A 14,487-nucleotide genomic window follows, 5' to 3' on the forward strand; every position below is an offset into this window, starting at 1 on the left:
CTAGTTGCTTTTAAATGGCATGGATAACAGAAAAGGCTTCCAAACAAAACTAGATGACCTAAAGATAGCATCTTCTAACAAGGAAAAAAATTCCCCAGTGTCAGAGTTCTGGGTTCATGGAGACACTCTGTGAGCTGGCTGAGTCTGTGTGTTTATCTGGGTCCTCACCAAAGACATCACAGCATGCTGTGGATGGAGGGAGTGGCTTTTCTGCCTCATGTTGTGACACCCTCACAAGACTGACAAGACTATATGTTTGTCAGATGTGACTGCTTCCAGAGCTACCATCTGCATGTTACTCCACTCTTGTTAGGAGCATGTGATGGCCTGGCTCCCTGGAGAGGGCAGGCATTGAATTTTTGAGCTGATATCAAACGTGTACGCATGAAGCACCCCATTTATAGGTGTTTCCCCAGTCTTTGTGTACCTTGAGGAAAGGATGTGGCAGAGCTTCCTTATTTGAACAGGAAAGCAAATTTGGTGAATATATACTTTTATTCAAGTAGTTCTTTTTTGAATTAAAATATTCATATACATATGAAGTGTTCTTTCTAGAAGAAATGGTTTGAATAGCAATTATTGTAGATACACACACACACACACACACACACACACACACACACACAGGCTCTCTGAATATAAATGGCATACCTGGAGGCTGCTTAGCTGGATGAAAGGGTAGAATTCATACCTGCTCTGTTTTCTGCTAAGAAAAAAGGACCTGGTGCTGTTACACTTTCTATGTGGCTCTGAAACAGGCTCATCAACATGGCAGCAGAGCCTTTCTTGTAACATTTCTTGTGCTTGATAATGTGAAAACATTATGGATCTGAATTCTATCCAAACACACAGAGGGATGGAGACTGCATTTTTCCCTGGCTGGATCTGAAGCATTTTGGTCCCTTAGAGGTCTGAAGCTAGAAGGCAGAATGGAGATGGTAGAGGCTATGCCCAGGACATGAGGACTCTATGAGCCATGCTCAGAGGCCCCTGCTCAGCCAGTGTTGGGCCAGGAGTGGGGTCTCTCAGCACAGGCTGTTACTCCTGAGAATGCGGACTGTGTGTGAGGCAAGATGGGCTGAGACAAGTGGAAAGCGGAAGAGTAAGGAGCCGGGAGTGGGTGGGAGCAGTGGGGAGAAAGTGGAGTAGTGGGGCAGCCACTCCAACTCTCGGGCTGAGAATGGAGTCAGAGCCAGGATTCACGAGTCAGGCTAAAGGAAGTCCTGGAATCAAGGGTCCTTAGTGGGTCAGTGGTCTTAACCCTCAGATTTTGCCCTGAGTTCCATCCAGGGAATGGAGTCTGAGATCCCAGAGAGACAGACAACATCCAAGAGTGGAGGTTCTGTGTCCAGAGGCCAGTGTGGGGGCTGTGCTTCCATGCCTATGGTCTTCTTGCAGCAGGAATGGGGAGAGTTCATGACCTGTGCCCAAGGGCTGGCCTTTGAGGCTATCAGACCCTGAGGAGGTCAGCTGGGGCTGCTGCTGGGACAGAAAAGGAAACTCCACAGTGGGCCTGGCAGCTGTTGGAAGCTGTATACTGATTTCTGGTAGGTAAGGTGAAGAGGTACTCAGTTAACATTTGTGGCCAAGGAACTGCCACCCACATGACTCACACTCTTGTGTCCTCCTGGCCTGGAGGGTGGAAGGGAGGGGTTATGAAGACTAGGTTATTCCCGGAGAGGTCAGTTAGGGGTACTCTCCGCATGGCATCTCTTCACTATGTGGCTGACCCCTGCTTGTTATATGACCTCTGTTCATGTAGCCCCCTCACTTCCTCCAAGGTCCTCTCTGGAGTTCACTGCATGGCACCCGTTCACCATGTGGCCCCTGCTCACATCTCCTCCACCTATGCATCCCCTTTGCTGTAGCACAGTCTTGTAGGAACTATCAGAGGACCATTGCTCATCTGAAGCTTCCCTGTCCTCTTGTGGCATGCAGTCTGTGGACAGCAACATCCTCACCTGCTTGCTCAAGCTCTCACCATGGCAGGGCACTGGCTTCCCTGTTTTCCAGACACAGAGCAGATGGCTGAGGAACAATCCCCATTCTCGGAAGACTCTCAGGGTTTGGGAGGCCTGGGAAGGCAGCGCAGCATCTTTTTCCAGCCTGGCAGAGACTGGTGGTTGGCTCTTCTGTCCACTGTCTCGTGGCAGGCATGTCTTGGATTACTTGCCTCCGGTCTTGAGGCCTCAGTTTCCTCTTTTGAGAATTCAGGGGAAGAACTGGATGGCATCTTGGGACCCAGTAAGTCTGAATTCCTCATCCTGTAACTCCTGGGCAGGCTTTCTCAGAGCGCCTGGTGGCTGTCATCTTATTTGGGTTCCCTCACCCTCCTGAGATCAGTGGGGCCTTTTCCCATGGGGGTTTGTCCTGGATATGCAGACACCTCCATCCTGGGATGCGCTGGGATCCTGGGGTACTTCCATCTCAGTAGTGACCTACGTGGTTGCTAATATTTGTCCCTGTGTCATTGGGTTTCTCATGCTTCTAGCAGGGATGGGGTTTCTTCACTTCCAGTGTGGAGTTTTTGTTTTCTTTCTCCAAGTCAGATGTTAAGGAGGAGGCGTCACTTTGACATATTCCAGCCTGGTGGCAGGTTTGTGGGTGAGAACAGCTGCTCAGGCCTGGGAGGCCTGAGGTCCAGCCCCTGCTGCTGTTGATGCTTTTATGGGGATGATTGCCTGAGCTTAGACAATTAGCAAGGACCTGCCTTAACTCTGGTGTTTTATTTCAGGAGCAAACTGTGCTTAGTAGCTGTTCTCAGTTTTGCCAAGAAGAGAAGACCATTGATTATTTCTATTTCTATTGCTCTGCTCATTAGCATGCATGATACAAAGGCCACAGTTGCTGAGGCAAAATCAACAAGTTCTGATTAATTTGCAGAGCTCAACCATGGGATTGTTCCAAAGTTCCTATCCAACAATGCTCCCTGACTGAGTCACACTGTGGAAGGGTCCTTAATTGGAAACAGCCTCAGATGGTAGCAAGGACTGCAACAGAGAAAGACTATCAGAGCCAAAATACTTAAAAAGCACATGCTGATGAGAGAAAATTGGCAAAATGTTGACAGCTGTATCAATCATGTCTATCTGGAAGCATTCGGTGTACCAGGGTGTGAGGGCCACATGGGCTCAGGGGAAAAGGGAAAGTGTCTGGTCACATTTAGAAAATCATAGACTCATTTCTTCAATATCCGTCCTTGTTTCTTACAAGCCTTGTGCTTTCCAGGTTGCCCACCTCTTGGTCTGGAAACCTTAAAAATCACAGACTTTCAGCTCCATGCCTCCACGACAAAGCGCTATGGCCTGGGAGCACATCGAGGGAGACTCAACATCCAGGTACCAGCCTTTGGGTGCATGCAGTGGTGCTGCTGATTGCTCTGGTCACAGATGTGGCAAGGATTCATCGAGGTCAGGTCAAGCATGGTGCACAATGTTTAAAATGTGTTAGCCCTGGTTCTCCTTATAAGGAAGCGTTGCTGAGTAATGCTTTTTGTGCAGTGTGCGGGGATGCCAAGATGGTGAGGCTGGAATCGGGTGGGTCTGCCTCTGCCTCTGAGTACTTCTCTACAGCCTTCTGCTTAGAAAGGGCAGGAGGAGTGGAAGGATGAATGCCTACATGCACAGACATAGCAGAAATGTGGCTTTTCTTGCCTTTTTGCTAATTTCTTCTGGTCTCTACCACTCCCACCTCTTCTGGGCTGTCCTGTGTCCAATTTTTAGTGGTTCCTGGGGTTAGGTACACCATGTCTTGCCTTCCTCCCTGAGATTCCCAGGCCACTGTGACCTTGGCCCTCGCCACTGTCAAGTCTCCCTCTCAGGTGAGCCCCTTTCACACACTCTACACACCATGCAATTCTTGACTCCAGGCTTTTTCCCCACATTATGCCTAGAAATGTAAATCCCTGCTGATCCACGGTCTGAATTTTCTATCATTGCTATAGCAATTTAGCATGAACTTGACCCCTTAAGGCAGCACATATTTATTCTCATTCCATTCTGGTGAACAGAGGTGTCCCTAGGCTCAATTAAAGTATGGGGTCCTTCTGGAATCTGTTTTCTTCCCTTTTCTCGCATGTAGAGGCCACCTCACTCTTGGCATGTGGCTCTTTCCTTCTTCAAAGCCAACAGTGACAGGCTGAGTCCTTCTCTTGCTGCCTGCCTTCTCTCTGGTTCTCTCTTCCCTCTTTCACTTTTCAGTACTCTAGATTACACCCCTCCCCAGAGGACCCTGGATGCTGTCATTGCCTAATGCCATTTAAATTCCATCTGTAGCCTTCTTTCCCGTATAACCTGAGGTGTGCTCAGATTCTAGAGACATGGCCATCTCGGCGGAGGACATTATCCCATCTCTGATGCCTTTTCTCTTACCGCAGCTTCTGTCGGTCCAGCCCTTCTCAGCTTAGTATTTGTTTTGTATTACCCTGTGTGGTTTTCTAATACTATCATATTTTGGATTTCTTTCTCCTGCCGCTCTGAAACTGTATGAAGTTTCTGAAACCCTTTGTGTACATGCAGTCCTCTGTCTGGGGAGTGGGTAGTTCTTCCAGCCTACCTTGAGAGGTCATCAAGGCTGCACTAAGCTCTTCTGAGCGGAAGAGTGGATCCTTTATTCTCCAGCGGTCACTGTGAATTTGGCAGGTGTAACTTCGGTGCCAGGAACTGGATGAAAGCAGCTCAGGCCCCTTTCCAGAGAGCATGTGGGTTCAGGGACGTCTGAGCTGAAGTCTGACTTCGTGCTGCTGCTTTCCCACCTACCCTCTGAACTGACCCATTGAATAGACTTCCAAATCACCCGCCCCCTGCCACTTGTTAGCTCAGAGGAGGTGAGGCAGAACATTTCCAGAAGGAACTTCAATGAACTCCAAAGACTGGGTTATAAATACTATGTTTAAGAAATAACAGTTGTTAGGAAACATTAGAATGTGCACAACTGGAAGCTGCAAAACTTCTCTTGTGCTTTACAAGAAGGTGAACACAGAAACTCTCAACCTGACCAGGAGTTACATTATTGATCCTGAGTGCCCTGACTCCCCAAGGTGGACTCTAGATCTCTTAGGAAATTAGAACGAGGCCCCGGGCCAATTCAAGTGGGTGTATGGGACTTCTTTGAGTACACGCAGTTGGCCTGTGATGTCCTGAATGCTTTCTCTATGAGTGGAGTTAACGTTTTAGCAAGAAGGATTTGCATTTATCCACACTTTCCATCAAAAGTCGAAAGACTCTGTTGATCCTAAACTCTTAGATAGGGTCAGGACAGGGGAATACTGGAGTCCTTCTGGTTGGGGTTTCTATTGCAATCTAGGGCAGAGTGTAACAGCAAAAGCATCACAGTCAGGTGTGTTGGGCTCAAGTCTTGGCTGGAATGTATAGCTTCTGAATAATTATTTTACGTATAGCTTGGAATAATTATTTTATGTCTGTGAGCCTTAATTGCCTCGCTGGAGAAAATGAGAGTCCTGAATGCTCATAGATTCACTGGGTATTAAAACCCTCATTTCTCTGGTAAAAGCTTCTGGTAGATTCCAGCTGCTCCTTGAACAAATCTCAACTAGGAGCACCTCTTGGTTCTCTCCTTGGGGTAGTCTCCCTGAATGCTCTTGTACTTGTCTCTTTGGGCTTTGTCTGAGCCACTTCCCTGGGCATACAAGGCCCTTTAGGAGAGGGAACTGGCCTCCTCTTTGCCCTTCTGCTAGCACCCAGAACAGCATGGCCATACACAGTGTGCACAGAGGAGGTTGTTGGAGAAGTGGATGGAGTGCAGACAGCGTTTGGTCCCTGACTTGCCTTACTGGGCCATGCAGCAGGCCCCATGGTGGATAGATCATCCAGTCCTTACTCCCTGGTCATCTTTCTTGTCTCTTTTGTCTGTCACCTATGGGAAGCATACCAGGGAGTCACCAAGCTTCTCTCTGTGAATGTGTCAGTAGAACCCACTCTCCTGCTTTCAGTCAGCGGAAGTAAGGATTGGTTGGACATCATATTGGCTATTTGTCTCTGGGTGGATTTTTCTCTGTGATGGTATCTTGTTTCCTTAGATGCTGCCTCATAAAGAAATTATGTATCTGCCCTTACAGTGTGAAGTTGTTGCTGTAATAGTCAGACCAGGCCAGCCATTCCCACCCCTGTCCCTCTAACCTAGTGACACTCACAGAGGGTGGCATGCTGCCTGCAGCATGTGTGAGTGGATTTGGATCCACAACCCCCACAGGCAAACAACCATGAGGGTGGTGCCCCCTTTGTGATTTGTACCTTCCACAGCCACTGCCACTAGCATTATAATTCCCCCGGTGCAGGTGCACAATTAAAGTCAGTGCTCTAAAAATATGTCTCCCCACACATAATGGTTTGAAATGCAGCTTAAAAATAACCACATCTTGTCTCACTTATGAGTATTTTGTAGGCGTGTCAAGGTAATGGGATTTAAGTGTGAGAAACATCAAGACGTCAGAATTAGAATTCATATTTAAATACGTACTTATTCCAGGGCAAGCAGAATGTGAGCAGATGTAGTCCAGCTCTTCCCCAGCCCATGGCCCTGCAGGCACAGTGTCATAGTGCAGGCCAGAGTGCACAGGGCTCACAGGCTGGGGCCCTTGAACTAGCAGAGTGAGAGGCCCACTTTCTCAGAAGCTTGGCATTATCATTAGGAAAGCACAGGAACCACCACCAGCTTTGCTACCTTCACTGTGTCATGAAGACCAAAGACATAAAAGAAAAGAATAATCTCTGGTCCCTGGCAGAGGAACAGCAGGCATTGGGTCTGAGAGACATCTGCACTGTGATCAGTGTGTTATACTTGTTACTTCATTTATTCCTCAACAGGAAAGACAAATACCATTATTATCACCTCTTGAGTTGGATAGGATTTTGCAAGGGAGACAGATTATGAATCCAAGCAACTTCAAACCTAGAGTTGTTGACCCTAATGATGGCATGAATCTGACTCCCTCACCTGTATCTAGGGTATTGTAGATACAGAGTCTGGAGTGATGAATCAGCTGTGTCATTGTTCCCTCTGACAGTCATCTCACACTGATTTACTCATCTGTCCCCTTGCCTCTGGTACTTTCCTGGCCCTTCCGTGCACCGTGTTAATGCAGTGTCCACATAGCTATAGGTGCTTCATGCTTGTTTCTGGGCAGGTGCTGCAGTGCTTATGGATTCCAGAAGGAGGCAGTGCAGACAAAGCTGTGGTCACTTATGCATGTGCTCCTATGAGGTTGACAAATGAGGCAATCATGTCATGTGGCATCAGGGAAACATTTCTTCGCGTGCACATCTTGCCAGTGCAGGTGTCCCATGTTACCCATGTAGGAACTGGTTCCAGAATCTTCCTCAAATACCAAAATCCTTGGATGCTAAATCCCTTTATATAAAATGCTAAGCGTGTGCCTAGTATGGCAGCACATGCCCGTAGCCTTGCTTTCTGAGAGGGTGAGAGATGAAGATCACAAGTTCAAGCCCAGCCCAGGCAACTTAGTGATTTATTTAGACAAATCTAAAATAAAAAAGGGTTGGAAATATCTGTCTGAAAATAAAAAATAAAATTTAAAAAAGGGCTGCGAATGTAGCTCAGTGAGAAGGCTCCAAGCTTAATCCCCATTACTGCAAAATAAATAAACCAATAATAAAATAACATAGCACTTGCACATACCGTACTCTCCTGTATACTTTAAATCATCCCTAGTTTATTTATGATGCATAACACAATGTAAATGCTATGTAAACTGTTGCATTGTTTAGGGAATGATGATAGAATAAAAGTCTGTGCATGCTTAGTACAGACACAAATTTTGTTTTGAATATTTTCCATATGTAGTTGCTAGAACCTGCAGAGGTAGAACCTGTGCATGTGAGTGTAGATTCATAGTTTGTGGCACCAAGTACCAGCCGCAGACCACGGAGCCCACCAGCACAGGTGAATGAATACAAGAGGTGCAGGGGAATACAGTCTTGCGCATGGTGCTCAGTCCTCATTGCTCCTGTTCCTTTGCCTTAGTGTGGCCACAAAGTTTCTTTGTGCACATTGTCCCTTGGCTGTACTTAGTCTGGGGAGGCAGCCAGGTATACAGAAGGGTACCTTAGGAGTTGTACAGGTAGGTCATGTAATGGCAGCTCATCACCTGACCCATTCCCAGAGCATCCTTTGAGAAGCCCAGGAGATCTTATGGTTCATAAACTAAGGAAAGGTGCTCAGGGAGGGCACCCTTAAGTGACTTGTCCCACCACCATTATGATGCAAATGTTTCCTAAGCAGGAAAGCCTTGAGCATGGTTCAGAGCTTTGCCATTTCAATTGGTTGCATTTCTGCCTCACTCTTGTCTTCAAAGCTGTGGCAAGGAAGACCTGATAAGTGAACAGAAGAAATAAAATATGAAGAGCATGTGGCCAGGGCTAAGAGTCTCACCACAATTCTTGCCAATAACTGGGAGCACAAGAAAACAGCTGCTCAGATCAGAGGTTGGAAGAAAGCATGGACAGATGTCCCGAGACACAAGGTGGTACACAGCAGTTACACCTCCTGACATCTGGTCCAGCATTTGACACTTTGTGGCCTGTATCTTACCTCAAGTATGAGAGATGACTCATTTTGGCCTCTGAGAGGAACTCACCTCGTAAACTTCTTTCAGAAGGAAATGTTTAGAAATAACAAGAGCATCTGTCAGTGCTGATTCCCCAGTTCTGCTGGGATGAGCTATGGCTCCTCTCTGTAGTTTTTCCTTCAAAGAAAATCTACAGAGCCTTAGACATTGATAGGTAGGCTCAAGTTCCAGTGGTCTGATCCTCTTTGTCTGAAATGAGGTGTAAGCCTTGAGGATGCCCATGACTTCCTGTGTCCCCACCCCAAGATGGGAACTCAGGTTCAAGAATATTGAACCAGCAGCTTTATTCTGATGTGGAAGCTTACGTACCTGAGCTCATCCCTCATGCCTGTCTCCCTGTGCCCTTTTGTCCTGCTGTACCTGAGGCCCCACTTTCCCAGCAAGGAGATCCTGTTTCTCTAGGCAGGACGTACCTGGGACTGGTTCTCTCCTGCATGTTTTATGCTTGACTTTGTATGCTTTACTGAGTCTTTGACCCTGTTCCTCTAGAGCTTTCTGATTTTCTGGGTTCTCAATCCCCAGTTGTTTTCTAGCTGTGTAAAATATTGCTGTGAGCCAATAAATCCTTCCTGGGGATAAGTGCTGGGTGCCACAGGGGCAAAGTAATCACAGTTGGAATACAAAGGGTGATAGGAGGTATAATAAATTAAAAAAAAAACACCTTATTACAGTAAAAGACACTTTGCCAAGAATGATGGGATTATTTTGGGTGAGTGAAAGAGATGTGTCTTTTGCTGTAATAAATTTTAAAAATTTAAACATTCAACATATTTTTGATCCTGTCTTTATGGAAATTCCTTTTAAATAAAAAATGTTATGGTGTCCATATCCGTCTTATTCATTGGACCCAGCACTTGGGAACTTCTGACTCCTCTCCCAAGTGAAAATGACCATGAAAGGTCAACGTTTTGAGTTGATTTAGGATATCACGGCTGCCACAGTGGTACAACTGAAGACACGAGAAAGAACTTCCAGAACTGCTTGGAAATATGGCAAGAATGATGGGACACATGTTTTGGAAGTGAGATGGACTATTTTGAGGAGGATTAGTGGAATGTGTCTTTTACTGAAATACATTTTTAAAAATTTCATTGTTGACGGTATGTTTTGATCACACCTCATAGTTTCTGAGGCAAGGAATGCTGCACCTGTTCCAATAAAGGGATTTCGTTCTGTCTCTGGCTTTAAGCAACAGTCTGAGACAAAGTGTTTGGATACCAAACAGTAGGATTTTAGATATTTGAATTTTTATGGAAATAGCAGGACTGAATATTTTAATTTACAACTCTGTTGAAAAATCAAAATGATTATTTACCCTAGTAGTGACACTGTGCTGTTTTTATTTCTCCAGAAGCATCTGGAGCTACTGGAATATTGTAGCAAAGATCAAAGAGTAGTCACAGTAACAAGACCCCTGGGTTTAGGAATCAAAGATCGGGAAGGACCCATAGCATCATCCGGGTCAGGTCCAGATGGTGCTGCACTTGCCATGTGAACTTTTCTTGAAATTTCATGACATTATTATTCCATTTAGTTCCCCATATCCTAAGAATAGTCCTGTATCAGAAACAGAGAAACTGAAGTCAGAGGCTGATTGACCTTCCCTCATTCCACAACAGGTAAGTACAGAGCCGAGACCCAAACCCAAGTTTTTTGGCTGCAGATAAATCCAGTTTCCCTTCCCTTGCTGACTCTGGCCTGTACGAGGTGGACCAGAGTGAAGGACATTGGGACTTATGTCTCTGACCAGTGGCTCGAGCGACCCCTGTTCCTCCTGGGGCTGCATCTGGCAGGGCCCGAGCAATCCTGTGACGAAGCCTGAGTGGTCTCTCACTGTCATAACTGCACTGTGCTCGCTCAGATAGTGCCTCATAACCCTGAGCCCTCAGGTTTAGTGCTCAGCCACAGGAGGGCCAACTGGCCATGTCTGGGGCACATGCAGGTGGCCTTTGGGCATGTGGCTTGGGCTGTGCTAACACAGACTCTGTGTGAGCCGAGAAAGCCAGGATGCGGAGAGAGAAGAGAGAAAAGGAGAGGAAGAACAGAGATGCTTCTTTCATTTATTCATTGCATCACTGAAACTGCACTTGGGAACCTGTCACATGGCAGGCAGTGCAGTAAATCCTGGAAGCATAGATGAGCAAAACCAGAGTAGTCCCTGGTCATTTAGCAGACACTTATTGAGGACCTGTATGTGCTGGGCCCACCTCAGTGACCAAACAGAGATCTTCAGTGTCCTCCTAAAGTTTACATTCTAGTAGGGAGACAAATCAGAGTGGGAAATATGATAACACCTAGCTTTTATAGTATGCTAGAAGGTGTTAAGTGCCATGGAGAGAAGGAAGATGAAACCATTTGACACCTGGCAGTGTGGTCAGGGTTCTAGCTCTGGGGAGGGACAACTACATTTAATGATAGTTAAGCTTTGTTGAGGTCAGGGTCAGCTTGAAGGGGATCAGTGGGGATCTAAGTAGTCATGGGGAGAGTATTCAGGCAGAAGGATGGCATGAGCAAAGGTCCTGTGGTGACTGCATGCTCAGAATCCCTGAAGAGCAGCAGAAGGCTGGTGTAGCTGGAGCAGTGAGCTTCAGGAAGAAGGAGACATGAGCCCAGAGGTAAAAGAAAGCCCTCTGGAAGGCCTTTGGATTTCACTCTTAAGTCAAATTAAGGGATCCATGGAGGGTTTTGGGGTACAAGAATGACATGCTCTGGCTTTACATGGAAAGAATCAATCCAGTCTCTGAGTTGACATTACAACAGCAAGTGTGAGACAGAGGCTTGTTAGATGACCTTGGCCTCTGACAAGATGTGGGTCTGGCTCTGGCCGAGACAGCAGTGATGGAGGTGGTGACCATTGGCTGCGTTGAGGATATTTTGAAAGTAAAGTGTTCTAATGAGGTGCATGAGGTTTGGAGGAATGATACAGATATCAGCCAAGGATGTTCCTGGTTTATTGGTCATGTTGGCTTGAACACTCACTTCCTTCCAGTCTGACCTTGTCTTAGCTGATTATATATATAACAGCACTCTTTTAGATGAGGCCACATTCTGAGGTTTCAGGAGTTGGGATTTAAATACATCTTCTGGGAGAACACAGTTTAGCACCATTTTTCTGCCTTAGAGTGGAGCTTGGAAGACTTTCCTGATGATGGGGGCTCGGGATAAGATTTTAAGTCGAACTAGAAGTTAAGAGTTTATCAAGCAAAGTGTTGACAGGAGAGAAAAGTATTCCAAGACCAAGGGAGCCAAGCAGTTAGTGTTTCAAGGACAAGAAACAGAGTGTGCAGAGGCCCTGTGGTAATGGAGGACATGATGTATTTGAGCGACAAAAATAAAACTGTGCTATGGTTGTGGAACAATGCCTTGGCCAATAAACAAGAAAAGGTGTTCCCCATTATTATTCATCCAGAAGAGAAAAGTTATTGTGAGATATGATACACAGGAACCAGAATAGCTTTGGAAACAAGGATGCTGTGTTGGAGAGATGTGGAGTAACAGAAAGTGCTGCGGCACTGCGAATGCAAGTAGCACAGCCACTTTGAAAATCTTTTTTGGCAGTGTCTGCTAAGTTCAACATCCTTATACCCATCGATGTAACAAATTTATTTTTTGTGCCTAAAATGCATCTACACATGCAAACAAGTGCGTAAACATGTTGATAGCAACAAGATGCTTGATAATCCCCAAATGGAAACAATCCACTTGTCCATTCAGTCAGTGGAAAAGTAATTTGGGCATCACACGATGCTTACTATACAGCAATGAAAACAAGTGAAATGCTGCTTGCCTGACTATGTAGGTGAATTTCCTAGATATAACATTAAGCAAAAAAGCAAAAACAAAACAAACAAAAAAGCCAGGTGCGAAAGACTAGTCCGGACAAACTTCATTTATATAAAATTTAAAAATAGGAAAAGCAGTTGAGAGCAATGGTAATCTGAGCAGTGGTTAGCTTTGGAGGAAGGTGGTTCTGTCTGGGAGGCTTCACCTGTGTGTGGTCGGGGAGGTCCTGGAACATCTTGGTGTGAGTGTGGCTGCATTGCAAACTTAGGATTTGTGCACTTTTCTGTGTGTACTTGAAACTTCAATAAAACTTCACAAAGAGCTGGTAAATCAAAGAAGAGAAGTATATGTGATTTAGACTTCTAAAAATGAATGTTGAAGACACAGTGACTAATGAATAGAATAGTGAGCCTGGAAGGAGATCTACATATTTACAACAAACTGACTTTTATTAAAGGCAGAAAGAATATACAGAATGAAGGAAAATTTCTTCAGTGCCAGGGAAACTGGAAACCTATATCTAGACGAAATAGACTGGACTCCTTATCTCCCACCATTTAAAGAAAACTTAAAAGAACTAAAAGCTTAAATTTAGAACACGGAACTGAAATTACAGAAGAAAATACAGGGTAAATGCTACAGGACATTGGTCAGGGAAAGATTTTTTTTTTTGCCTATAACCCTACTGGCATGGGCAACAAAGACAAAAATTGACAAGTGACTTTATACCAAACTAAGAGCTTCTGTACAGCAAAGTAATCAATTAGTAGAGTGAAAAGACAATCTACAGAATGGGATAAAACATTTGTAAATTACTCATCCAAAATGGGATTAATTTCCAGAATATTTAAGAATCTAAAAAACTCTCCAGCAAGAATAAATGCAAATTTAAAAAATGGGAAAATGACCCAAGTAGATATTTCTCAAAAAAGAATATAAAAATGACCAAAGAGTAAATGAAAAAATGCTCAATGTCACTAATCGTCAGGGAAATGCAAGTCAAAATTACAATGAGATACCATCTCACCCCCAATGGAATGGTTATCATCAAAGAGAAGAATTACCAAATGCTGGTGAGGATATGGAGAAAGAGACCCTGTAGTTTGGAATGTAAATTAGTATAGCTGTTATGGAAAGCAGTAGGGAGGTTCCTCCAGAACTAGAACTAGAACTACACCAGCATCTAGCAATCCCACTATTAGGTGGATATATGAAGAAATTGAAATCCGTATGTCTAAGAGAATCTGCACTCTTGTGTTTATTGCAACACTGTTAATAACAGCCAAGACATGGAACAATCTAAGTGTCTATCAGTGGATGAATGGATAAAGAAAATATGTTATTCAGTATATATAATGGAATAGTATTCAGCCACAAAATTGAAATTCTGTCATTTGCAGAAACATGGGTAGAATTGGAAGATGTTAAGTGAAATAAGCCAGGCACACAAAGACAACTACTTTATGGTCTTAGGTGTGGAAGCTAAAGAATTGGCCTTGAAGAAGCAGCAAATAGAAAAGTGGTTACCAGAGACTGGGAGAGGTGTGAGGGAGAGGGAGAGAAGGAGAAGGTTGTTAGTGGGTACAGGAATGCCATGTATGAGAGGGACAAATTCTAATATTCTATAGCATGGTAGGATGACTATGGTTGACAACAGTTTATTGAATATTTCAAAATAGGTGGCAGGATTTTTTATTGTTCCCGAATACAATGAAATGATATCTGCCTGCTCTAATTATCCTGATCCAATCATTATACATTAAATACATATTTTGAAATGTCACACTGTACTCCATAAATACATACAATTACCATGTTGCAATTAAAAATAAAATGGGATGGTAAGGATTATGTAATAAATGAATCAGATGACGGAGCAAGAGGAGAGACAATAGGATTAGAAATAATGATTTCATTACTGCCTGTAGTAGGGAGTCAATACGTGATTTCTAACAATACAGAATTAAGTATCTTCTATAAAAGGTATGGCTACAAAAATCAATCCATAAAAGATACGGACCTTTACAGTTTTCCCAGGAAACGTGGACTTGAGGCAAAGAAAATAGGTCAGTAGTTAAAGATAAACCAAAAGCCAAAAG

The 14,487-nt window shown here is 44.6% G+C and overlaps 1 protein-coding gene across 1 annotated transcript in view; it reads left to right on the forward strand.

Annotated features, from left to right (window-relative positions):
* Nucleotides 1–14,487, forward strand: part of Cpxm2 (carboxypeptidase X, M14 family member 2) — a gene marked incomplete at its 5' end in the record, with an annotated part of 145,326 nt that overhangs the window by 29,244 nt on the left and 101,595 nt on the right. The window contains one exon of the mRNA XM_010635369.3: nucleotides 3,229–3,338. Within this exon, the coding sequence (XP_010633671.1) occupies nucleotides 3,229–3,338 (110 nt within the window). The remainder of the gene's footprint in view (nucleotides 1–3,228; nucleotides 3,339–14,487) is intronic.

The sequence above is a fragment of the Fukomys damarensis genome, unplaced genomic scaffold (genome assembly GCF_012274545.1).
Source record: "Fukomys damarensis isolate Sample0158 unplaced genomic scaffold, DMR_v1.0_HiC HiC_scaffold_8, whole genome shotgun sequence".
NCBI classification, from domain to species: Eukaryota; Metazoa; Chordata; class Mammalia; order Rodentia; family Bathyergidae; genus Fukomys; species Fukomys damarensis.